Source organism: Ornithorhynchus anatinus, chromosome 5 (genome assembly GCF_004115215.2).
Source record: "Ornithorhynchus anatinus isolate Pmale09 chromosome 5, mOrnAna1.pri.v4, whole genome shotgun sequence".
NCBI lineage: Eukaryota > Metazoa > Chordata > Mammalia > Monotremata > Ornithorhynchidae > Ornithorhynchus > Ornithorhynchus anatinus.
Window position 1 is genome coordinate 10,462,018 of NC_041732.1, and position 26,670 is coordinate 10,488,687.

Consider the following 26,670-nt stretch of genomic DNA (forward strand, 5'->3'; position numbering starts at 1 on the left):
AAAAGCTCCTTATCTTTGGCCACAGTGAGAGGGTGGCATTTTGCCCGCGGTGCAGGAGTCCAGCACACAGTTGAGCTCGTTTATCCCAGAGCACTAAGTAGGGCCTTTCCCCATCAAAACAAAAAAGAGATGTTTCTGAAAAGAGGAGCGGGCCTGGGCTGAATCCCAGAAACCCCCTACAAGGCCACGCCGATGACAGCGTTCCACTCTTAGAACTTACCCCTCTTCCTACTCCCAGCGCAAGTTTGGAGTCCTAGCAGCGGGGCCCTCAGGCTGAAGTGCACCTTAAAGATCGAAGAGCCCTGTCACTGTGCTCTTCATTCCAGTGAATATCTTCCAATAATAATAACAACAACAACTGTGGTTAAGTGCTCACTATGAGCCAAGGATTCATTGTATTAAGCACTGGGACAGATAAAAGGTAACCAGGTCCCACACGAGGCTCACCTAAGTAGAAGGGAGAACAGGTATTGAATCCCCAGAGAAGTTAAGTGACGGCCTGGACGCAGCCGACTAAAGTGGCAGAGCAGGGATTAGAAACCAGATTCTCTGACGCCCAGGCTCTTTCCACTAGACCACGCTGTTTCCAGGTAGGTTGTGCAGGTTTCTTTTTGCTCTATAAAAGGCAACTCCGAGCCGAATAATAGACCATTTCCTCTAATCTTCCACAGACCTTTCGGTATCGTATTAGGGATGTCTAAAGCAACATTTGCTCTTGTTTCTGAGGAGGGCTTCCTAGGCTTTGGGCCACCAGAGTAATATGTAACAATGTGGGAAATAATTCCGAAGCCACCTTCAGCGTGCTTAACGTGTTCTTCATTTTCTTTATGCCACTGACCCCTCCCTGCTTCCTTTGGATTGTACAGAGAGTGGCTTGTGGTTTCCCAGAAGAGGAAAATGTTAATAAAAAGACTAATTAGTAAAATTATGTTAAAGTAATAGAAAGATCTGGTAAATATGTACACTTCTTTTCCATACGTTAGTCTAAACAGATTAGGCCAAGGGTTTGGTTCAGTGTTATTTTTAACACCTCAAGAGGTCTCTGGGAGCAGTCCTAAACTGGGGGCTTTGGGTGAGGGGCTAGCATTTCTAAATCTGGCTGTCCATGCATCTGTTTCGGCAATCCAAAATGCACCCTTCAAACTTTTCAAGACTATGTCATTAGGGGCAGTGAGATTGCCCAGGTATTGTTTCAGGGGCTAGTTGACAGATGCACATTGTTGGACAGAAATAACGACGATAACGGAAGAACCGTCAGCAGGGTTACGGCTTGTGGCAGAAGATAGGACGTTGTGGAGAAAATCTGTCCATAAAGTCACCGTGAATCGGAACCGACTCTACGGCATTTGATGGTGATAAATTTCGGCTCCATTTCAGACCCTTGACTATCAACTAGGAGATAATACAGACCTTTCCAAATCAACAGGCATAGATAGTCCCAGATCTTAGCTCTTCACCTACCTGACCCTTGACCATCAACAAGGAGATAATACAGACCTTTCCAAATCAACAGGCTTAGACAGTCCCAAATCTTAGCTCCTCACCTACCTGGAAGCAGGAAAATGAATCGGATAATCTCGAGGGGGAGGTTCCTTCCAGCTTCCATTAGAAAGCTACGAGTACAAGTGGGAGGCAGCGTGGTCTAGGAGAAAACACGGGCCTGGGAATCAGAGGATTTACCTGGTTTCTCATCCTGGCTCCACCCCTCCTCTGCTGTGTGACCTTGAGCAAGTCTCTGGGCCTCAGTTACCTCATCTGTAAAATGGGGATTAAGACTCTGAGCCCCATGGGGGACAGGGACTGTGTCCAACCTGATTACCTTGTGTCTGCCCCAGTGCTTAGTGCTTGGCACAATAAGCGCTTAACGAATACCATAAAATAATCCAATCTCCCCTTCCTCACTGGCTCCGTAACGAAAACCGACACTCCGACAAGACTATTGCTTTTCCAACTCTAGAGGACTGGGTTAAAGGAAAGAAGTTAAACTATATCACCATGTGGGCAGGGAAAGTGTCTGTTGTAGTGTAGTCTTCCAAGTGCGTAGTACAGTGCTTCGCACACGAGCGCTCAATAAATACAACTGAATGAACTGGAGAGAATCTAGCCACGTGCTTACCATTCCACCAAAAAATTCCTTTAGTGTTCAAATTACATATTTATTTAATTGTGACCATTAACATAGGATCATTATTAAATACTTAATCACATCTAATCACCTCTTCAGTAGGCACTAACTGGTAATCGTGATACGAGCTACAGTGGGCCATTTCGAACCATAAAACAAAAAAAGTGAGTGTTAACAGAAGACCAATCCTCCTACAACATCGATTAGTACAAGCCCTCGCCGCGCTAAACAGACAGGCTGCCTTTCACGTTCGTTAGGTGGGCGTGCACTTCGTTACGTCCAACTAGAATTAAGACCGAGAAACTCCACCATCGTCACTGTGATCGAAGGGGTTGTGCAAAACGGCCTCCTGTAACCAGCTTCAGTATTTAGTCAAAGAGAATTAAGCCTATCTACAAATGAAGCCTCTCTTTAGATTTTCAGATGCAGACGGTGTCCCAACCGGCGGACCGTGGGTAACCCGAGAGCCCCCGCCAACCTCACGCGAGCCCGCTGGGAATTTCTTCTCTCGTCGCCCGTACCCGACGGGATCTGATCTCAACTCCCCAGAGTCTGAAATGTCTGATGACGATCAGGCAAGACTTAATTTTTTGGTTCTCTGTAAAATGAGTCGATTTCGTCTTTGTACTTGTCGAGAACGGACAGTCGCTTCAGTTTCATCGTAGGGCCTGAAAGAGGAACCAAAGACAGGGTAGTGAATGCTGACTACCGAGTAGCAGGCTGCGGGGACGTCTGTGGGATAATCTGGGCATCTCCAGTCGGGGAATGCGTTCTCAGGGGCAACTCTGTCAGGCTTTTCTCCAAAAGAGGCAGTGTGGTCTAATGGACAGAGCAAGGGCTTGGGAGTCAGAAGCACCTGGCTCCGCCACTTGTCTGTTGTGTGACCTTGGGCAAATCACTTTCCTTCTCTGGGCCTCGGTTACTTCATCGTAAAATGGGGATTAAGGCTGTGAGCTTCCATGTGGGACAGGAACGGTGTCCAGACTGATAAGGCTGTATCTGCCCCGGCGCTTAGTACAGTGCCTGGCACGTAGGAAGCACTTAAATACCATAAAGAAAAAAAAAGGAACCAAGGTTACCATCCGTTCAGGGTGAAAGTTGAAATGTCACCACTGGGCGGGGGGGGGGGGGGGGGAAGAATTAAAATTTGGGGGTCTTCTTAGCTCTGACACTTTGACTAATAAAAATCTAACTTGGAATTCCACTGCATCCTCATCTGAGCCCATTTAGGTAAGAACTCTTCCCTTTGTTTGTGAAATTGAGAACCCAAAACATGATAATCATGAATTCATCCACATATTCATCTCTCCATTCTTCCACCTACCAGTAATTACTTTTGTGTCTATTCCTCCACCGGACCGTAAGCTCCTTTTATATCGTACTCTCCCGAGCGCTTAGTACAGTGCTCTGTACACGACAGAGGCTCAACAAATGCTACCTATTGATATCCGTTCCCCACTGCGCTGGATCATTCTAGCCTTAGGTCATGTTACCCATGGGCCTTTCAGTTTGGAATAATGAGATTTAGCCAGAATCTTCGGCCAAATGAAGGGGAAAGAATTTAGAAAAAAGAAGTTTCCCTCATCCTCCCCTCCAGGGCACCAGAAGAAACATGTGGGAAACGGGAATAAAGAGATGCTTAAGCACTAGGTTGCACTGGGAACCCAAGAAGCAGAACAACAGCCTTTGCCGAAAGATAAAATACAGGAAACTTTCGATAAGCAGGGGGCTGCTCTTGAAGAACCTTGTTTGATGGGGAAAATCTCATTTCGGTGATCATGAACGCAAAGGGAATTAATAAGTTAGGGGTAGACGATCTGAAGATACTGCCTTGACTGACATCTTTCAGGGTTTTTCTATATCGATATTAAAAATAAATTGTGGTATTTGTTAAGCGCTTACTATGTGCAAAACACTGTTCTAAGCACTGGGGGATACAAGGTGACCAGGTTGTCCCACGTGGGGCTCACAGTTTTTTAATCCCCATTTGACAGATGAGGTAACTGAGGCACAGAGAAGTTAAGTGACTTGCCCAAGGTCACAGAGCTGACTAGTGGCGGAGCTGGGATTAGAACCCGTGACCTCTGACTCCCAAGCCCGCGCTCTTTCCACTGAGCTACGCTACTTCTCTATTACTTATTACTATATTACTATATATTACATAATACTAGATATTACTTATGTCTATCCCACATAGAACGCTTTACCCCTTTGCCACTCATTATTGCACTGTAGGAAAGATTGTCAAATTGCACCCGAGGCAGGAGCTGGGAACTGTGGCAGGATCGCACCTTGTCTGATGCTACATGCATGAATTCAACTCTTTCCTCCTACAATCAATCTTCTCGCACCATTCTGTGGACCGTGTTCTACCAGAACAGACTTGTGCTGAGGGAAGATCAGTCCCTGACACTTCCACTGGGTTCTATTCGAATTGTGTAATGAAAACATGAGTTACAGAGGAACTGGGTGCCCGTGGTTTGCCCCTGACAGGCTAGTCTAATTGGATGTATACTTTAAAATTATCCTTTTAAAATAACTTCCAGGGAGATGCACCAAAGGAAACAGGAGAGATTAGAAATAAAATCTCCCAAGCATCTTATAAAGCAGCATGGCGTGGGAAGCAGCATGGCGTAGTGGATAGAGGTCTGGGAGTCAGAAGGTTATGAGTTCTAATCCCAGCTCTGTCACTTGTCTGCTGGGTGACCTTGGGCGAGTCACTTCACTTCTCTGTGCACCTCAGTTACCTCATCTGTAAAATGGGGATTAAGACTGTGATCAGGGACTGGTCCAACCTGTATCCACCCCAGCACTCAGTACAGTGCCTGGCATACAGTAAGTGTGTAACAAAAACCACAGACTAGTATCATTATTATTATTATTAAAACACATATTTTCACTATTTTCAGCGGACAGTACACTTAACAAAGGGTGCGGGGAACTTTTACTATGACTGGCAGAGCCATGGCAACTATTTCCAAAGGAAACAACCAAGGGAGGTTAGAAGAGGGTACAGTATTAAATCCCGAGTCAAAAGTAGGCTTCTCTAACACTGTTGACGATCAAGCATCGGTCAAATGTGATAGGTTCGCCCGTCGTAAAACTGGTGAGCCTCAGTCTAGTTACGAGGGCTTCAGGACGGAGAACCTGTGTGAAGCAGTTGATTCTAGTGCTTGTGGTTTGTACAGTAGAAAATTCACTCTCTCACACCAACCTCCCAGTTCATGTTGGGGCATGGAGCGCAAAAATAATAATAATAATGGTACTGGTTGAGCTCTTACCATGCGCCAAGCACTGTTTTAAACACCGGGGTAGATACAAGTTAATCAGGTTGGACACAGTCCCTGTCCCATATGGGGCTCTCACTTGTAATCTCCATTTTACAGATGAGGTAACTGAGGTCCAGAGGAGTCATGTGATTTGCCCAAGTTCACCCAGCAGACATGTGATGGATCCAGGATTAGAACCCAAGTCCTCTGACTCCCAAGCCCATGCTCTACCCACTAAGACACATTGCAACAAGCAAATAGGCTGGGAAAATAGTGTAAGTTTCAACCAAACCAACAATTGACAGGGCAAATCAGACACCAGCCCGGCGCAAGACTGATCATCAGGCCTGTCTTCCCATCCTTGGAGAATGGGGACCGCAGGAAAATCAAAGGAGCCACGCAGGCCTTACAGTCTCCAGGAGGGGCTTCTGTCTGAGCGGAGACAATCATCTGTGCTTGGAGGTGGGCCTCGCCCTTGATCAGAAAGGCTTCTCCGATGAGGAGACCAAATCGGAAACCCTGTCTGCCAGTGTCTGCTGGGGCAAAGTCGCTGCCCCAGCCAACCGAAGAACGTTTTCCAAGTGATGGAGTGCACTGATCCAGACCGAGTCTTCTACAATCAGGACAGAAGAGGCCGGTCTGGACAGAGCACCCCTTTACCCCCTCACCCACCAATTTTCCATTTAGTGAGGTCTAAATCTAGGGGGGCACTTGTTGATAACTGACTGCCAAGAGTAAAACAACCCAAAGAGCTTGCCAGTCACCAGGAATAAATTGTTGACGCTGCAAAACTGTGCTCGATTTATACTGTAAGTTTAAATGATGGGAGAGGCAACCTACCAAATTCTCCACCAGAAATGGAGAAATCCCTTTCCAGGATTGTCCATTTTTGGATATAATAAGCGTGGGCAGCCGCGTTCGTGTTGACTCTCTCGATGCCCTCTTGAATAGCTTGGTAAACGGCCTCGTCTTTCCCTCCTACGATCTCGGACACTCTGGTGGCTCTACTGCCAATTTTCTGGCAGAACTCTACTGCCTGCTCCGTCAGGATGTCCGTGGGATCCGAGGTATCTGGATCCAGAGTACACTGAAACAACAAGGGATCAGGAAGGAGATCAGGCCGGGAGACAAACTCGAAAATATTATTCATTCACTCAATCCTATTTATTGAGCACTTAGCGTATGCAGAGCACTGTCCTAAGCACTTGGGAGAGTACAGACACATTCCCTGCCCACGAAAAGCTTTCAACCTAGAGGGGCTTATCTTCTGTTCAAACGTTTGCCACTCTATATACACCTACGAACTGTATACGTTTAATTTTAGAAAATAGATGGGTGAAGACTACTGCCGATTTAAAATCTGCATTTTATCCCATGTAGCACTAATAGAACATCTTGCAAATCCAGTCTCATTTCCATGGAATCCAAATTTTTCACGCAATTTATCCGTCTTAAATTTTCTCAGCATCGCAGTGACAGAAAAGGCTAGATTCATCTCGCCATTGTATTAAAGAAGAAACTGAGGCTAGAGTTTAAGCTCGTTAGGGGCAGGGAATGTGTCTGCCAACTCTGTTATATTGTACTCTCCCACACGCTCAGTGCAGTTCTCTGCACGTACAAGTGCTCGGTAAATACCACCGACGCTGGTGATGACGGTCGAATGCTTTCATTTACCCTAAACACCTTCACATTATCTCATTCTGACCTCAAAATATTCCGCTATTATTACGCCTCATTTTACAGATGAATACATTGAGGATCAGAGAGGTCAGGTGACTTGCCAATGTCACCCAGCAGGCCGGTACCAGAGCTGGGATGAGAACCCAGGTCCTCCGAGTCACGGATCCCTAAAAGTCATATGTCTTGCCCAAGGTACCGTGACAAATCAGTGTCCCATCTGAGGCTTGAACCCAGAAACGAAACAGCCCTGTTTCTTTATCAAAGATCAGAATTTTTCCATTCTAGAGAAAGGAAACATTTTCATCACAACAGACCAACAATTACTCGGGAAAATCCACAATAATATTAGTTCTTCTGAGACCACGGAAAATAGAACACCAAATACAAAAGGAGAGAAGCACCGTGAGAAGCAGCGTGGCCTAGTGAAAGGAGCCCGGGCCTGGGAGTCAGAGGACCTGAGTTCTAATCGCCGCTCTGCCGCTTGTCTGCTGTGAGACCTCGGGAAAGTCACTTAACTTCTCTGTGCCTCGTTGCCTCATCTGGAAAATGGGGATTAAGACTGTAAACCCCATGTGAGATAGGAGCTGTGTCCAACCTTATTATCTTGTTTCTACCCCAGTACTTAGTACAGTGCCTGGCACATAGGGAAGCAGCGCGGCCCAGTGGAAAGAGCCCGGACTTGGTAGTCAGAGGTCATGGGTTCGAATCCCGGTTCTGCCACTTGTCAGCTGTGTGACTGTGGGCAAGTCACTTAACTTCTCTGTGCCTCAGTTACCTCATCTGTCAAATGGGGATTAACTGTGAGCCTTATGTGGGATGATCTGATTACCCTGTATCTACCCCAGTGCTTAGAACAGTGCTCTGCACATAGTAAGCGCTTAACAAATACCAACATTATCATCATCATTATTATTATTATTAAGAAATACCATTAAAAAAGAGAAGTACAGACTTGAATCACTCTGGTAGAAGAGATCTTTCGATTCAGAATTAGTTTTGGTGGACAGGGCTTCCCCTTAAGATTATTCATATTCTATTACCAGTAATCACAACAATTACGGTGACATCTGTTAAGTGCTTACTACATGCCAAGCACTGTATTAGATACACTGCGATAGATACAAGGTAATCGGGTTTAGCAGAGTCCCTGTCTCACATGGGGCTCAGAGTCTCAGTAAGAGAGATAACCGCCATTTAATCCCCGTTTCACACACATGGAAACTGAGGTCCAGTAAGTTAAGTGACTCGTCCAAGGTCACAGAATAGGTAAGCGACGGAGGCAGGATGAGAACCCAGATCCTCTGACTCCGAGGCCCACGCTCTTTCCACTGGGGCTTGGACAGCTTGATAGCATTCTGGGTTACACAACACAACAACAACGTAACACTGTGTACCTTTAAAGTCAGCAACATAGATAAGAACTTCCTCTGGTCTCCAATCAGCATGGCATTGCTAATAATTGGCAGCTCCATCTTCACCGCTTCTTCGATGGGTACCGGAGGCACATTCTCACCTCCAGCCGTAATGATCAACTCTAAGTACAAAAACACGCTCGGTGACCCAAGTTGCGAAACTAGCAGCGGGATAGTTCGGTTCTGGGTCCCCTTCTGTTCTCCATCTACACCCACTCCCTCGGAGAACCCATTCGCTCAAATGGCTTCAACTATCACCTCTATGTGGATGACACCCAACATCTCCAGCCCTCATCTCTCTCCCTCTCTGCTGCCTCGTATTTCCTCCTGCCTTCAAGACATCTCTACTTGAGGGTCTTCCCGCCACCTCAAACTTAACACATCTAAAACAGAATCCTTATCTTCCACAGCCAAACACTGTCCTCCTCAAATCTGCATCCCTGTAGATGCCCCCCCTCCCCCGCATCCTGTCTCACGAGCTTCCTGCCCCCTCCCACCCCCACACTGTAAGCTCGTTGTGGGCAGGGAATGTGTCTGTTTACTGTTGTGTTGTACTCTCCCGAACGCTTAGAACGGTGCTCTGCATACACTAGGCGTTCAATAAATACGACCGATCGAATGAATAAGCCCTTAACTTTGGCACTATGCTTGATTCCTCTCTCTCATTCAACCCACGCATTCAATCCATCACTAACTCCTGTTGATTCGACCTTCACAACATCGCTAAAATCTGCCCTTTCGTCCGCATCCTAACCGCCACCACGTTAATCTAATCACTTATCCCGCCTTGAATTCTGTCTCAGCCTCCTTGCTGATCTCCCAGCCTCCCGTGTCTCCCCACGCCAGTCCATACTTCACTCTACTGTCCGGATCATTTTTCTACAGAGATGTTGGGGCTATGTTTCCCCTCTCAAGAACTTCCAGTTGTTGCCCACCCACCTCTGTATCCAACATAACCTCTTCACCATTAGCTTCAAAGCACTTAATCGCCTCGCCCCTTCCTACCTCCCCTCACTACGACGCAGCCCACAAACTCCGCTCCTCTAACGCTAACCTTCTCACTGAACCTCGATCTCATCTATCTCGCCGCTGTGCCCGCATCCTGCCCCTGGCCTGGAACATCCTCCCTCCTCATGTGACAATTACTCTCCCTGCTTTCAAAGTCTTAATGAAGGCACATTTCCTCCAAGAGGCTTTCCCCCCAACTAAGCCCTCCTTTCCTCTTCTCCCACTCCCTTCTGCCTCACCCTGACTTGCTCCCTTTATTCATCCCCCCTCCCAGCCCCACCACACTTATATACATATCTCTAATTTATTTATATTATTGCCTGCCTCCTCCTCTAGACTGTAAGCCTGTTGCGGGCAGCAAATGCGTCCGTTTACTGTTATATTGTACTCTCCCAAGCGCTTAGTACAGTACTCTGCACACGGTAAGCATTCAATAAATACAACTGACTGACAGCAAATCAATCAGTCAATGGTACTGGAGTGTCTACTGTGTGCACAGCACTGTACTATGTACTCTGAATCTACCATAGAGTCGGAAAGCACGATCCCAGCCTAAGCGAGTATACAGTCCGCAGGAGGAGACAGCCTTCTCACTGTAAGTTCTCTCTTGATGGTGAGGAAACATTTCTACCCACTGTTATACTGTACTCTCCCAAGTGCTTAGTACAGTGTTCTGCACATGGTAAGTTCTCAGTAGATACCACTGATTGATTAAAATAAATTACAGATAAAGAAAATAGTGGAGTGTAAGGAGATGTACACAGGGCCTGTCAGAGTGGGCTGAGTATCAAAGTGCTTGAAGGGTATGCAAAAGAGGGTGGATAATAATAATAATCTGTTAAGCGCTTACTATGTGCCAAGCACCGTATTAAGTGCTGGGGTGGACACAAGCAAATCGGGGTGGACACAGTCCCTGTCCCGCATAGGGCTCAGAGTCTTATGCTCCATTTTACAGATGAGGTAACTGAGGGACAGAGGAGTGAAATGACTTGCCCAAGGTCATAGACCAGATAAATGGAGGAGCTGGAATTAGAACCCACGACCTTCGGACTCCCGGGCCCACGCTCCATCCGCTACGCCGTGCCGAATATGGTAGACGAGGGCTCAGTCGGGGAAAGCTTCTACTTTTGCCCCAGAGAAAGATTATGAGAGGCAAGGGAAGGTGACTCGCCAGCCTCCTCTGCTGCAACCTTTGAGGAGGAGATCATTTAAGTTTCCGTGGCATGAATCCCCCTCCTCTTCGAGAAGCAGCCTGCCCTAGCGGATTGAGCCCGGGCCTGGGAGTCAGAAGGACCTGGGTTCCAATCCAGCTCCTCCATTTATCTGGTCTATGACCTTGGGCAAGTCATTTCACTCCTCTGTACCTCAGTTACCTAATCTGTAAAACGGAGCATAAGACTCCGAGCCCTGTGCGGGACAGGGACTGTGTCCACCCCAATTTGCTCGTCTGCTGTGTGACCTTGGGCAAGTCGCTTAATTTCTCTGTGCCTCCGTCTCCTCATCTATAAAATGGAGATGCAGACTCTGGGGCCTATGCGGGCCAATCCCATTGTCTTGTTTCTGCCCGGGCGCTTAGAACAGCCCCTGGCACGGAGTAAACACTTAAAAATTACTCTTATTATTATTATTATTAAGTCCAGGCACAGCGTCTCTTTCTCAGTCCTCTGGTCTTCTCACGGCGATCCTCCTCATTACCACTTGAGGGCAAGACAGGCTAAAACCAGATTTTTCAGGCCCCATCTCAATCCCCCCTCCCGGCCCGTCCAGCTTGGGACTTGGAGAGGCCTCCGGGGACCGTTACCCGGGACCGCAGCCAGCCCGAACCAGAAACTGACCCCCGTGCCCGTAGCGGAACGGCCTCGGAGGGCGGCCGTGGCTAGCGGGGCCACTTTTCTCAGCAGGCGAGACACGTGTGGCATCACAGGCGCGAGGACAGGAACGCGGCGGGCCGTGACGACATCCCGGGTGCCGTTCGGCGGGACTCCGCCGATACTGGGGAGCCGTTTCCGGGCATCCCCTTCCCGGGTGCCACGGGAGCCCTGGGACCGCGTCTGAGCTTGTGACCTCAGTGGCGGGAGCCACGGGAGAGGGAGGCCGGGCCTCCAGGGTTTTGGGGTTTTTTTGACGGCATCCGCTTCCGTTCTCGAGAGAGGGGACGGGCAGAGGGAAGGGGTGAGGAGATCGTGGGTTTCGTATCAGCGTGAGTAGGAGTAGAGGAAACGGCAGAACTTAACGGATAGATGACGGGCCTGGGAGTCGGAAGGACCTGGGTTCTAATCCCGGCTCTGCCACACGTCTGCTGTGTGACCCTGAGCGAGTCACTTCACTTTTCTGGGCCTCGGGTGCCTCGTCTGTAAAATGGGGATAAGAGTCCGAGCCCCATGTGGGACGGGGACTGCGTCCGAGCTGATTGACTTGTGTCATTCCCGGCGCTTAGAACCGTGCTTGGCACAAAGTAAGTGGCTAGCAAGTACCCTAATTATTATTAATTCCTTAGAAGTAATAATAGTATGAAGTGCCTAACTGTGTGCAGAGCACAGTAGTAAGCGCTGGGAGAGAATACTCCTTGTCTGCTATGTGACCTTTGGCAAGTCACTTAACTTCTCTGTGCCTTACCTCATCTGTGATTAATAATAATGTTGGTATTTGTTAAGCGCTTACTACGTGCAGAGCTCTGTTCTAAGCGCTGGGGTAGATACAGGGGCATCAGGTTGTCCCAGGTGAGGCTCACCGTCTTCACGCCCATTTTACAGATGAGGGAACTGAGGCACAGAGAAGTTAAGTGACTTGCCCACAGTCACACGGCTGACAAGCGGCAGAGCCGGGATTCAAACCCATGACCTCTGACTCCCAAGCCCGTGCTCTTTCCACGGAGCCATGCTGTATCTACCCCAGTGCTTAGAACAGTGCTCTGCACTTAATAAGGGCTTGACAAATACCAACATTATTATCATTATTTTTAATATTATTATTGTTGTTCTCTGATTAACACTGTGGGATGTGGGATGTGGGATAAGGACTGTGTTCAACCTGATTATCCTGCATCTACCTCTGAACTTGGCACCGTGTCCGGGAACCAAGTAAGTTCTTAACAAATATCATAAAGAAATAAAAAGGTGGGAATTAGACACTGTCCCTGTCCCTTGGGGGCAGAGTTTAAGTAGGGAGAAGGACATCATTAGTATTATTATATCTGTTAAGCCTTTACTATGGGTCAAGCACTGTTCTAAGAGCTGGGGTAGATAAAATTAATCAGGTTGAAGACAGTCCCCGTCCCACATGGGGCTCACGGCCTAAGTAAGCAGGCGTAGGAGATTAAATCCCCATTTTACAGTTGAGGAAACCGAGGCCCAGGGAAGCGAAATGACTGTCCCTGATCGAACAGCAGCCAGGTGGCAGAGCTTCCAGGCCCACGCTCTTTCCATTAGGCCACGCTGCTTCTCGAATAGAACGGAGACAGAGACGTCAGGAGGGAGGAAACTTGAAAACAAACATAGATACACCGGGCGGGCTCAGTGTCCCCGTGTGAGTGCCAGATGTGTTTTACCTTTGAGCCTTCCAGTGATGTAGAGGAAACCGTCCTTGTCCAGCTTGCCCAGGTCTCCGGTGTGGAGCCAGCCATCCTCATCCACCGCTTCTTTCGTCTTCTCCTCCATGTTTAAATAGCCCATGAAGATGGTCCTGCCCCACAGGCAGATCTCACCGTTGCCATCGGCGTCTTGGTTCACCAGCTTGACTTTGCAGCCGGGGACCACCTTCCCGGAGCTGAAGGATTAAAAACCCCACCGGGGGTGGGTACCGGACTCGATAAGCCAAGGAAAAAAATCCCTCCTGCCTCCGTCAACCCGCGTCCGTCCCCGGCTAGCAGAGGCCAGCGTCCAAACCACGCGGGAAAAGCAATTCTTCTAAAAAGGTTCCCACTTGAATACCTTGCCCAGTGCCGAGGCACGGCTGGGCGGGACAGAGCGGGGCAGGGTGGTTCAGTGGAAGGAGCCAGAACCCGGGAGGCCCGGTCCTAGTCCCAGTTCGGCCACCAGCCTTTCACGCCAGTAGGGGCAAATTAGGGGCCTCTCTGGGCCTCACTTTCCTCATCTGTAAAATGGGGATAAGATAGACCGTGAGCTAATAATAACGGTGTTTGTTAAGCGCTTACTACGTGCCATGCACTTTTCTCGGCTCTGGTGACGATATTCATTCTTTCAGTTGTGTTTATTGAGCACTTAATGTGTGCAGAGCACTGTACGAAGGACGACGGAGAGGACAATACAACAATAAACACACATTCCCCGCCCACGATGAGCTTATAGTCTACGGGGTAGGATACAGGTTAATCAGGTTAGACACAGTTCCTGCCCCACACCGAGCTCACATTTATAAGTAGGAGGGAGGAGGATTGAATCCCCACTTTAGAGATGAGGGAACTGAGGCACAGAGAAGTTAAGTGACTCGCCCAAGATCACGCAGCAGACCAGGATTAAAACCCAGGTCCTCTGACTCCCAGACCTGTCCTCTTTCCACTAGGCCACGCTGCTCCATGTGGGAAAGGGACTGTGTCCAATCCCATCACAACCTCGCATCTATCTCCAGGTTTATCCCACAGTAAGTTTTTGTGTGCGTGGTATTCACTGAGTGCCTGCTATGCGCCAGACGCTGCCCTGAGCCCTGGGGTAGATACAAGCTAATCAGGTTGGACACAGTCCGTGTCTCATATGGGGCGAAGCCAGAATTAGAGCTCAGGTCTTCTGACTCCCAGGCCCGGGCTCTTTAATAATAATAATGATAATGTTGGTATATTTGTTAAGCGCTTACTATGTGCAGATCACTGTTCTAAGCGCTGGGGTAGATACAGGGTCATCAGGTTGTCTCACGTGAGGCTCCCAGACTTAATCCCCGTTTTACAGATGAGGTAACTGAGGGCCAGAGAAGTGAAGTGACCTGCCCACAGTCACCCGGCCGACAAAGCCGGGATTCGACCTCTGACTCCCAAGCCCGGGCTCTTTCCACTAGGCCACGCTGCTTATCTCCCTCTCCTCTGCTTGGGAATTTCGCTCTCTGAGTCTTACAACAACTCCTTCTCTGTCCTTTCCCTCGTGTCTGGGCAGGGGTGGTCGGGGGGTGTGTGTGTCGGGGGGTTGGAGGGGGGTGGATCTCCCCTCTGAGATCCAAGTTCCTCTTTAAAGACTTCCATCCCCACAAGGAATCAGGCCAAGGGGAGGCTGCTGTCTTTGGCTTCTTTGTTTACGCGTGTGTTGGTAGGAGCGGGTGGGGCTGTTGGCCATTCTCAGGTTGTCTGCTGCCTCCAGGGCTGCGGTAAGGCCACACCCAGCCCAGTACGGACAGGAATCTGTGTTTGTCGAGAGCCATCCAACGGGGGGGACGTGTGGGGCCACGTGCCCATTTCTAGGACTCCTCCACGACATCTGGGAGGAGCCCCCCAGCCCAACGCCCTCCTCCCTCCAAGGGGTCAGATAGCAGCCGGGACCCCTGGCCCTTCGGACCGGCCTCGTCCCGAGGGCCGTGCCCGCCACCGGGGCCCAGTGCACTCGTTCCCTCTTCTCTCCCCCGTGAAAATTTGGAGGGGAAATGCTCCCCCGTCTCCCCCGGCCCGGGCGTCGCTCCAGTGGGCCTTGTCCCACGGGCTGGCTTGCCCGCCCCCAACTTGGCCCAGGAACACGGACCTGGCCCCGGCCCACCTTCCCAGAACCGTTGGCATCCCTGCCCCGGCCCGGCTTCCCGCACCCAGCTCAGGTATTCACGTCCCCGCCCTCCTTTCAGTGTCCCTCCTCAACTCCTGGGCGGAAAGCTCAACTGGTTCCCTCCCCGAGGCTCGGCCTCGTGGGATCTCAGAAGTGAAACCCGAGAACGCGAAGCCCTGGTTCTCAGCCAAGCTTCTCCCCTTCCCCGGCTCCCCGCCGCCCTCCGGGGAAGGACCCGGGGCACCTCCACGCGTCCCAGCGAGCGGGACTCGGTACGGGGGCCACGGCGCGGGCAGGCCGGGGAAGCCGGGACAGGTCACCCGCCCGAGCCCGAGGCCCCGGCTGCCCCCGATCCCTTTCCTTACGTAGCGGCGGGGGCCGGGCTTCCACCCCACCCAGAGAGCTGCCCCACACGCAGGGCGACGAAGGGGAGCGGGGAACTAGGCCGTGCCGGAGACTTGGGCTCCGAGCCGCCTACGGCCTGCCGCGGGGCGGGGAGGAAGGAGGGCCGGTATGTGAGGGGAAGAGGCGGCGACGGCAGATATCCCACGAGTCCCGCGTCGGTGGAGCGTTGATCAAGACGGAGAAGCAAAGATGGACCTGCTACCCCACTGAAGATGGTCCGGCCCCCCGCCAGGCCCCCCCAGAGATGAAAAGCTGTCACGGTACGGCGCTCTGCACACTCTAAGCACCTAACAGATACTATAACTATTACTATTTCTACTTAACTCCGATCTCCCCCGGGGCCGGGGGAGCCCATAGAGCTTCCTAAAGCTCTTGAAAGGGGTCCAGAGGTCAAGCCACTTTAATGATAATGATAATTATTATGATATTTGTTAAATGCTTGCGACGTGCCAGGCACCGTACGAGACGCCGTGGTGGATACGAGCAAATCGGGTCGGACACAGCCCCCGTCCCACGTGGGGCTCACAGTCTCAATCCCCGTTTTACAGATGAGGTAACTGGGGCCCAGAAAAGTGAAGTGATTTGCCCAAGGTCACACAGCAGACAAGTGACGAAGCCGAGATTAGAACCCATGACCTTCTGACTCCCAGGCCTGTGCTCTTACCCACTAGGCCAGGCTGCTTTGGATGAGAGGGACACAAATGGTGGGTTCCAGGGCCTTGCCCGCTTTAATCGACTTCTTCCCCAAACCAAGGATGGAATAGAGACGCAGCGTGGCACAGCGGAAAGAGTCCGGGCTTGGGAGTCAGAGGTCATGGGTTCGAATTCCGGCTCTGCCACTTGGCAGCTGTCTGACTGTGGGCAAGTCACTTGACTTCTCTGTGCCTCAGTTACCTCATCTGTAAAATGGGGATTAACCGGGAGCCTCGTGTGGGACAAACTGATTACCCTGTATCTATGCCAGCGCTCAGAACAGTGCTCTGCACACAGTAAGTGCTTAACAAATTAGAAACCAAACCCCAAGAATAGTGGGGAGGATATGGTCGGGTCCTCCAACACCAACCCCCAAGCTCGGCCTAAAGACGTGACCGGGCTGGGCGTGGGGAGGGTGGGAGAGATGGGGAGGGGGATAGAGTGGGAGAAACCAAGGGATGGTGGGGGGTGGGGGTGTCATTCATCCATCCATCCATCCATCCATCCATCCATCCATCCATCCATCCATCCCAGTCCGGGCACAGATTCAAGCCCAGCGTTCCATTTTTTCCTGGATTCCTGGCACCCAGGGGGTCGGGTGAGCGGGCGAAGGGCGGTCTCCTGGTAGGGCGGGTTACCTGTACAGCTTGTAGTTGTAGGGGCTGGACATGAAGTGGGGGCCAGAAGATTCGCTAAGCCCGTAGCCGGCGTACAGGCGGATGTTCAGGCCCAGGAAGAAGTGCAGTGTCTCCGTGGTCATGGGGGCCGCCCCGTAGAAGTTCTTCTGGCAGTTGGCAAACCCCAAGGCATTGCGGATCTTGGCCAGGACCAAATAATCCGCTAATCTCATCATGAAGGGCTTCAGGTCCCTGGGAAGCAAGGAGAAAGTAATCCATCGGCGCTTTTTACTGAGGCCTGACTGTGGATAGGACGCTGTACTAGGTACGGCGCTCTGCACGTAGTAAGGGCTTAACAAATACCCACATTATTATTACACGGATGCACGCACGAAGGGAACACAGGGATATTAGCGAGAATTTCCCAATCAGATCCAATGTTCTTAATCGCCCAATCTGCCCCCACTAAGCCGAGTAGATCCTCAGGATCAGTGGACTGAAAAACTATAAGGAGAGGCCTAAAAGGAATCAGACACTATGGCAATTTATTTCTTCATATTATTTATTTATATTAATATCTGTCTCCCCGCCTGGACTGTAAGCTTATTTTGGCCAGGAACTGTGTCCGTCTACTGTTATATCGTATCCTCCCAAGCATTAAATGCAGTAGTTTGTACACAGTAAGTGCTCAATAAATACAGTTAAATGGATGAAAGAATGAATGAAGTAATAATATTAATAAATAGGGAAATGAATAGTTTCCTGCCCACCTCTGCACTGCCTGGTAAAGCTAGCAAAGTTTATTTGGGAGCTCTCTCTGATTTAGCACTTTACATAAAGACAACGTGGCCTAGTAGAAAGAGCAAGGGACCTTTTAATTTATGATATTTTTTTTTAAGTGTCTACTACTTGCCAGGCAGCGTACTAAGCACCGGGGTAGACCCAAGCTAATCAGATCGGACAGAGTCCGTTTCCCAGATGAGGCTCACAGTCTTAATCCCCGTTTTATAGATGAGGTAACAGGCCCAGAGAAGTGAAATGACTTGCCCAAGGTCACACAGCAGACAAGTGGTGGAGCAGGGATTAGAACCCAGCTCCTTCTGACTTGAGTCAGGGAACCCGAATTTTAATCCCAATTCTGCCCCGCCCTGCCGTGTGACCTTGGGTAAGTCAAAACCGCTCTGGGCTGCAGTTTCCTCATCTGCAAAATGGGGATAAGGCACCAGCTCTCCCTAGCCTTTACACAGTGAGCCCGACGCGGGACAGACACTGATCCGATCAGCTCGTCTGCCCAAGCTCTAAACACGGGGCTTGACATCTAGGAAGAATTTGATAAATATCATTATTATTTGCGGCCACTGATTCTTTTATTTCAATCCTCCCAAGTCTGCTGCAGTCCGTCAGTCGGTCCGTAGTATTTATTGAGTGCTTACTGTGTGGCGAGCACTCTGCTAAGCACTTGGGAGAGTACAGTAAAACAGATATATTCCCTGCTCACAACAAGCTTGCGGTCTAGAGGCATAGGACCGATAGACTACTGACACAAGTCTGACTCTTCCCCTCTGTGGGAATCTAATTTAGAAGGTTCAGAAGACCCTTGGGGACTTTTGGCTCTAGCGTAAGCTCAGTGTCCCAACAGGCCCAGAGAGGTTAATAATAATAATAATAATAATGTTGGTATTTAAGCGCTTACTACGTGCCGAGCACTGTTCTAAGCGCTGGGGGAGATACGGGGTAATCAGGTTGTCCCACGTGAGGCTCACGGTTAATCCCCATTTTACAGACGAGGTAACCGAGGCACAGAGAAGTGAAGTGACTCGCCCACAGTCACACAGCTGCCAGGCGGCAGAGCCGGGAGTCGAACCCATGACCTCCGACTCCGAAGCCCAGGCTCTTTCCACTGAGCCACGCTGCTTCCCGTTAGGCAACATCTCCGAGGTTATAATCCATCAGTGGTATTTATCGAGCGCTGTGCGCAGACCACTGTACTATGCCCTTGGGAGAGTACAGCGTGACAGAGTCGGTAGATACGTTCCCTGCCCACAACTAGTTTATCGTCTAGAGGTTACACGGAAAAGAGGTTATACAGGAAAATCGAGCTGGGAACAGAACCCGGGAATGCTGGTGCGCAATCAAGCACTTCCCCCGTCACTGTTTATTCCGACGGGAGAGGCGGGAGACGCCGTGTGAGCTTACGTGCTGGAGCAGCTGAGGTTTCTCTCTAAGGTCACGGACATGGCCCACAACATCATTTTCCTCTTGATGAATCCAGACTGGGAAGACACCTCTTTGATCCGTTCCATGATTTTCTCCCACACCCTGGGCACTCCCATGTGTGAGGTGGGCTCGATTTCTCTCAGCGTATTCACCAGGCTTCCCTGAGCCACGGGAAAAAGGAAGGGAGGAGGTGAAAGTGCGCACCCTCTGTCAGTGACCGGCAGCAGTCGACTGGGTTGCCTCCGTGACACGGCTGTGGGGCTTGGCGACGCTGACTGAGAACACCGCCTCACTTCACACTCCACGCTCCCCTCCCAGTTCCCTCAGGGAGCGGCTGACCAACTGGGGCAGACTGGGGTTGCCCCCCCGATCTCGATGAATCTGGACACCCACTTCAAGCTTCTTCTCCTAGCTGTGCCAACTGCGCCCTCGATTTTCCTTCTGAGGGAACCCCAAGACACCCACCTCAGCTCCTGACCCTCCTTTCCCTTGTAAGCTCTGGGACGGGGGTGACCGTGCACGCCTATGTGTGTTTATGAGTTACATCCTCAGGGTGGAGATGCCTCCCAAGACCTTTTCCTTTCGCTCCTTTCTCTTCCTGCACTGTCCCCCGTCTGCCGATTTCCCCCTGCCAGATATTTCCATGCCAAATCCAATACTAAAACCAAGGCTCCACCCATCTCCCTTCTGCCTCTTGCTGGTTCCAGGACAGGGGATCCTTCTGATCCAGGAGGAGGAGGAAGGGAAGGTGGGGAAGGGAAGGGGCAGTGTTTTTTTTTGCCGTCCCCCTCGGGTCCGGGCATCCCCATCAGCAGATTTTGCACCCAATCGGTAGGCACAGCCAGGTGAAGCAAAGGCATTCAGATAATTTTGCTCCGCTAACCCCTCCCTCAGCCCCCTCCTCATTAGTCCTAGGACAGCTGAGAAGCTCCCGGGGTTAAATCAGATCTGAAAACAGCTCCCGGTCTGACAGACGGGTAGTTTTCCGGGAATCTCCTTGCTCCGACCTCTCCACCCTGGATGCTGAAGTCTCAGCAGGGAAAGATGAGAATCATCCCACCCCTCTACCCACGAAGACGGCCACCCTCCCCGCCGCCCCCCGCCCCCTCCTTCACCCAGGCAGACCTTCAGCGCGTCGGGCTCGGCAAAGCAGACTTGAGCTCCCCACTGGATGCCTGTCCACAGGTCATAGATCTGGGCTGCTATGTGGCTGAGGGGCAGGTAACTGACCACGACCTCCTGCTGAACCTCGGCGGGCTGGATGTCCCCCGCGCGGCTGCCATATTTTGCGGTCCAAGTAATCTGGGAGAAGAAAGGGGAGAGTGACCGGCTTTCCCTAGGAGCCATCTTACTGGAAGTCGACGCTCGTCCGGCAACCCTTCCTGGTCCCTGGGAAGGGCCTGGAGTTCTCCCCGTATTCCTGCCTCGGCTTTGATAAAGATCCGTTTATCTTCCAGGCAGCAACGTCCTTTGCTGTTGTCTAGGTGGACTGGCCCCAGAGCCTACCACAGCTCCTGGTCTCCTCAACGTCGTCGTCAACAACATGAGCGGAGCGCCTATTCTGGGGAAAGCTGGACCTACGGTCGGTCCAATGGAAGGACCGAGATTCTGAGAATCAGTAGCCTCGACGTGAGAAGCAGCGTTGCTTAGAGGAGAGGGTACGGGCCTGGGAATCAGGTGGACCTGGGTTCTAATCCTGACTCCACCCCCTGTCTGCTGTGTGACCTTGGGCAAATCCCTTCACTTCTCCGCAAAATGAGGATTCAGGCTGTGAGCCTCATGTGGGATACGGACTGCCTCTAACCCGATTAGCTTGGATCTACCCCAGCACTTAGAACAGTGGCTGGCACATAGTAAGCGCCTAACAAATTCCATTTAAAAAAAAAAGTTGACTCCCTGTTCCACAGATAAGGGGAATCCATGTCCACTGGGGCTATTCCATCACGGGCAAAGGTTTCTGACCAAAGAACCACCTTACGATATCCCGTGGGGTGGGTGGACCCGGCAAAAATGCTGTAGAACAGCTCGTCAATGAGGGCAGTAAGACCATGGAGGCAATCAAGGGAAACCGCCTGCCGGGATGTGGCGCGGTTGCCTCGGCATCCATTCAATCGTATTTATTGAGCGCTTGCTCTGTGCAGAGCACTGTACTAAGCACTTGGGAAAGTACGATACAACAGTAAACGGGCATATTCCCTGCCCCCAGTGAGCTTATAGTCTAGAAGTGGTCTAGTTCGTGACAGTGCTGCGATTTTCCTTACTGACCTACTCGCTCTCTGCCCTCCATGTCCCAGCGGGAACATAAGGGACTCCAGGGCCCGAGTGACATTGTGCAACCCGTCAACTTAATTCCTCTGCAGAGGTACGGGGCCCACCCGTCATTCTCCGTGGGAGAACCCACCCGTCCGCTTCGGCAAAGCACCGTGAGATGCTGGCGCTAAACGGAACATCATCTTTTTGAGGATCCCGAAGTCCTTCACGACTTATTTCTCGGGCCTCTCGTTCACCCTCCCAACTCTCCCTATTTTCCAGACATGGAACCGGAGGCCCAGAGAGGTGAGGGACCCCCTCTTCATAGCAACCCTCGAGGAAGGGGAAGAGCCGGAAGAGGAGCCAAGCCATCCAAGAGTCCCTAATCCATGCTCCCGAGAGCCAGACACCTACATTGTCCTGGCTCAGCATCACGCCTTTGGGACTGCCGGTGGTGCCGGACGTGTAGATGAGCACACAGCACTGATTGGGCTTTTGGGAGTCAATGATGTCATCCAGGGTGGAATCCGGGATCTCGGTCCCCAGCTCCATGAATTCCTCCATCTACCGGGGAAAACAGAAATCGGGTAAAGGAGGCGACCGGTGGAAAGAATAGAACAAGCAAAACGTGGGGCTGATCCAGAAGGACGAAAATCCGGAAAGGCAGACGTGTCACGTTAGGGGCCCTGGATTTACGACAAAAAGTCACTTGACCGCTTCCCTCGGATAAGTCCTCATTTAGTTCAGATGAATGGGGAAAAAAAAACTTTGTGCCGAATCCAGACAGGCAAGCATTGTTAGAACAATATCCCCCAACTCTGTCAGTCATGTCCTTGCCAAAATGTGTAGTGAAAACATGTGTTCTGGCGGAATCGAGCGCAGCTTGGAGATTTCCAAAACACGTGGGCCTCCCCTCTCCCATCCCTCCGTGATCATCAGCTTCCTCTGATCCCTGGTCTCATCCTGAAAAACCAGGGGAATCCAAGAGTCAAACTTAGACTACTATGCAAAAGCCAGCCTACAAACTAAGCCATCTAATTAATTAGTTCATTAATTAATTAAATCTCTCGGGGGCCAGCAACACTGGAAGTGCCATGGAGATCCAGTCCTGACTGCATCCGGCTCCCACTGGGAGTGACTCATAAGCACAGTGACATCACCGTTGTCCCCAAAGAGTGGCAGCTGGTTTCTCTCCTTTCCCCCACCCCCCTCAAAACTGGCAAGGCTCTCCGTGACCCCTCCCTTCCTATTTTCCCCCCGGGATGAGGGATGAAAAGTCAATCCAAAACTCATCCCATCCACATTCCCTAGAGATCAGAAGGGACCCCGAGGCCGGCTCACTCAACTGATTTAACTCACACGTGTCACGTCTGTGGCATGGGCAGGGCCGGGCCCCTGAGAATCTACCGGGGGAGACAGGGCCGCCCAATCCGGGCTTAGCAGCTCAACTTCCCGGGGGGGGAACGGTTGAGAGGCTCCTGGGAGAGGACAGACCGTCTGGCTCCCCTCAGCGGCCCGGCTCCCGACCCTCCCCTCCCCGTCTGCAATCGGAGGGGTCGGTTCACACAGGCCGAAGACGCTGTTGCTCCGGGCAGCCAAATATTGACAGCGAGTGGTCGAGCGGTGAGCATCTCCAGTCTCCCGGAGCCAAAGCTGTTGACCTCCGGGTCAGACTCACATACCGTGTACACATTTGGAATTTTCTCGGGCATCGACTCCCTGTACATCACAACCGCCTTCAAGTGTGGTAAGTTTTTCCAGATCTGTGGGGTTAAAAAAGAAAATGCCACCTGATAAACTTCTAAATCTAAAGTATTTCGTTCCATTAACGCTTAACCCATCATTATACATTATATCATTAACCCTTGAACATCACCACTTTCCTGGAATGACTCCCTGGTCAAAATGGGTTGGGTCAGTTAACGGTATTGACATATTGAATCGTATCTAACTTGACAGAGAGGGCCCTGAGCTTCAGAGTGAAGAGGGAAGAGCTGACAATTTGGGAGATTATGATAGTAACTAATCAATAGTATTTATTGAGCAACAACACTGCATAGCACTGTACTCAGCACTTTGGGGAGAACAAGAAGAATAACACAGACTCTCCCCTGCCCTCAAAAATTTTACAATCGAAGAGGGGAGACGGATATTAAAGTTAAGAGGTAGGTACAGAGAGGAATGGCTTCACTGATTTTAATGTCTACCTACTGATCTCCTTCGACTGTGGGGAGAGGGGAGAGGAATTGAGAGATAGGCTGTGATTTCCTTTCAGTCTGGATTATATATTTCAAATAACCTTTCAAATCTACACTGTAAGCTCCTCAGTTAGAATGCGAACTGTTCGAGAGTAGCGATGGAGTCTTTCTCCTCTACTATACTCTCCCAAGCGCTTTAGTGCATAAAGCCCTCTAGGAAAGTATGATAGTAATTAGAATCACAATGTTTGTTAAGTGCTTACGATGCGTCAAGGACTGTTCTAAGTAACGGGGTAGATTCAAATTAATCAGGTTGGACACAGTCCCTTTCCTACATGGGGCTCGTACTTTGAGCAGGAGGGAGAACAGGTATTTAATACCCATTTTTACAGATGAGGAAACTGAGGTACGGAGAAGTTAAGTGATTTGCCCAAGATCACGCAAGTGGAAACGCGGCAAAGCTGGGATTAGAACCCAGGTCCTCTGATTCCCATGGTCTTTCCCCTCAGCCACTCTGCTCCTCTCTTTTCAAACAGGTTCTGCCCCGTCTATCCTGGAATCGTAACTAACTAGCCAGAGAGGGTCTTGAGCTCCAGAGAGAAGGGAAGAGGGGAGCTCGCAGACTCAATTTGAAGAGCGGAACTTGAGAGAGATAAAGGCATAGATTGCCGCCTGCGTGAACATCAATTCCCTCAACACTTGGATGGTAGAACTTCGCATCACTGGGAGAGACCGCCCCCCGCCCCGCCATGGCCCAGTCAAAGAAAATTCTACAACCACAGTGCTAAGCATTTGATACAGCTGCTCAGATTCTGAAATACGCGTGATTTCTTCTTCTGATCGACTGTCAGCGAGAAGTTTTATGTTTGGTTTTCCAGAATGTTGTGGCACCACTAGGTGGTGAGATTCCCCTTTCCATCCTTTCTTTTTCCAGCTCCCTCCAGCGCCTTCGGGACCAGCAACCTCCACTCGCTGCTGCCGTAGGGAGTTTGGGCCCACAGGATTCAACAATCTGCTCTGTTTTCTGAAGTAAGCAAGGCAATCCACTTGAAGCCTTTTTCTTGATAGTCTACCAAATGCCCCCTACACCCTTCCCGCTGCTCTCCTCCCTGTTAGAGGGAACTGACATCCAAAATTTCATCATCAAGGGTATTTATTGAGCGCTTCCAGTGCGCAGAGCTTCCAGTGCCCTTGAGCGCTCAAATACCACCGATTGATTGCAGAGCACCGTACTAAGTGTTTGGGAGAGCCCGATACAACAAGGTTGACAGACACGTTCCCCGCCCACAACAGGTTTACGGTCCAGAAGGGTGACGGAGATTAATATAAATGAATCATTTATAACATATGATTTAAAGATGTGTACAGAAGCGCTGCTTCTAATAGAAAAGCCAATCTACACGTCCGGATTATCCCTGAAATCTACATCAATATGCCCAATCCCTTCTCCCCGACTTGTTCTCAGACCAGCTATCAGCTTCAAGAGCCCCTCGGCTCTAAGTAACTCATCGCTGGGCCTTCCGCGTTGGAACCTTCAGTTGGGTCCACAGCCCTCGGCGAGATTCAGAATCCTCTGTATTTTTTTCTTTAATTGGTGTTTGTTAAGTGTTTACTATGTGCCAGACACTGTATTAAGTGCTGGAGTAAATAAAAGCTAATCACGTTGGACACAGTCCATGTCCCATATGGGGCTTCACAGTCTTAATCCCCATTTCACAGAAGAGGTAACTGACGCCAGAGAAGTCAAGTGACTTGCCCAAGGTCATATAGCAGACAAGGGGCAGAGTCAGGATTGGAACCCAGGTCCTTCTGACTCCCAGGGCCGTGCTCTATCCACTAGGCAAGACTGCTTCTCAATTTGGCCTGTGGCTACCATTTAAAGGAGAAACGGGTTCTCTTGGTTTCTCGTGCCGTACAAATCAGCTATTCAAAAGTCAGGCTGGGTAGATACACCCTGAAAGTATCACCTTTTGCAGGGGCAGGGACCAGAGATGTGAGATCTGGACCCGCAGAAGCAGCCGTGGGATCCCAGGCCGCGGGTCTGCCCTCAATCCCACCTCATACCTTCATTATCTTCTCCAGCTGCTTCTGCGTGTCCACCAGAATGACATTGGCTCGACAGTCCTGCGCGATGTACTGACAGGCCTCTGGAGAGCTGGTGGTGTAGATCCCTGTGACAATCCCACTGCCACGATACAAAGGGACAGATTTTGCGATGCGGAGCACCACGCTTGGAAGGCAGAGTCGGCCCTCCCGCGTCACCTCCTCACCCTCGCGCATCGCCCCCTCGCACATCATCTCCCCCTGACTCTCCCACATCGCCCCCTGATCCCCCCGCTTACTCTCCCCAAGGCCCAGGAGTCAGAGTCTTGTTGAAAACTTGGGGGCAGAAACAACCACCCTGCCCAAAGCCCCGGAACACAGGCCCGTTTGGAGGGCTGACACCCACCCAGTATTTTCTCTCTCTCTGATCAAAAGGCTGTTTATTAAATATAACGTAAGAGCCTTACAATCCGTTCTTACTTTCTTTACCCCTTGGTCCGCCCTACCCGCCTCCTTGGGGAGAGCAGGGTCGAGTTGACAGCGGAGTCACAAGAGACCGGATCCCTTCCAAGTGGGCCCAGCATCTCTTTGATGAACAGTACTAGCTGTATGTATTGGGTGCTCACTTGGTATGATGCACTATACTAAGCGTTTGGGAAGTACAGGATAAAGAAGTGACATATTCCCTGCCCACAAGGAGCTTCCACTCTAATGAAAGACGACAAACCAACCCACAAAAATTTTTGGCGGAGACTCCTCAGCCAACCGGAGGGATTCTCCGCCTTTGGAATCTCCCAAATAGCGAGCCCCACTGAAACCGCTCCCACCCGACCAAGCTACAGCCAAGAGATGGAAATCTTTGCAAGTGTAAAGGGAGGAGCTGTGGGCCATGAGGCAGGTTGCCTTTCACCCTGGGGCTGGAGGCGGGACCTGGGCTCGGGCTTGGCCTGTGGAAAGGGCGCATTCCCGCGGACTAGGGCCTGTCACTTTGTTTCTTTTACTCTCGGTCCCCTCCCAGGCCCCGAAGTCTACCTTGGCTCCCTTCCCACCTCCCTCC

General features: G+C 50.7%; 1 protein-coding gene across 3 annotated transcripts in view; it reads right to left on the bottom strand.

Annotated features, from left to right (window-relative positions):
• Window positions 1-2,135: 2,135 nt before the first annotated feature.
• ACSBG1 (acyl-CoA synthetase bubblegum family member 1) overlaps window positions 2,136-26,670 on the bottom strand; it is a 72,570-nt gene continuing 48,035 nt past the window's right edge. For all 3 annotated transcript variants that reach the window (XM_029065450.2, XM_029065452.2, XM_029065451.2), the window contains 10 exons: window positions 25,635-25,755; window positions 23,055-23,135; window positions 21,787-21,936; window positions 20,248-20,424; window positions 19,102-19,283; window positions 16,927-17,157; window positions 13,042-13,259; window positions 8,469-8,608; window positions 6,235-6,481; window positions 2,136-2,793 (listed from right to left, as the gene is read on the bottom strand). In XM_029065450.2, coding sequence (XP_028921283.1) covers window positions 2,708-2,793; window positions 6,235-6,481; window positions 8,469-8,608; window positions 13,042-13,259; window positions 16,927-17,157; window positions 19,102-19,283; window positions 20,248-20,424; window positions 21,787-21,936; window positions 23,055-23,135; window positions 25,635-25,755 — 1,633 coding nt within the window. In that variant the 3' untranslated portion in view covers window positions 2,136-2,707. The remainder of the gene's footprint in view (window positions 2,794-6,234; window positions 6,482-8,468; window positions 8,609-13,041; window positions 13,260-16,926; window positions 17,158-19,101; window positions 19,284-20,247; window positions 20,425-21,786; window positions 21,937-23,054; window positions 23,136-25,634; window positions 25,756-26,670) is intronic.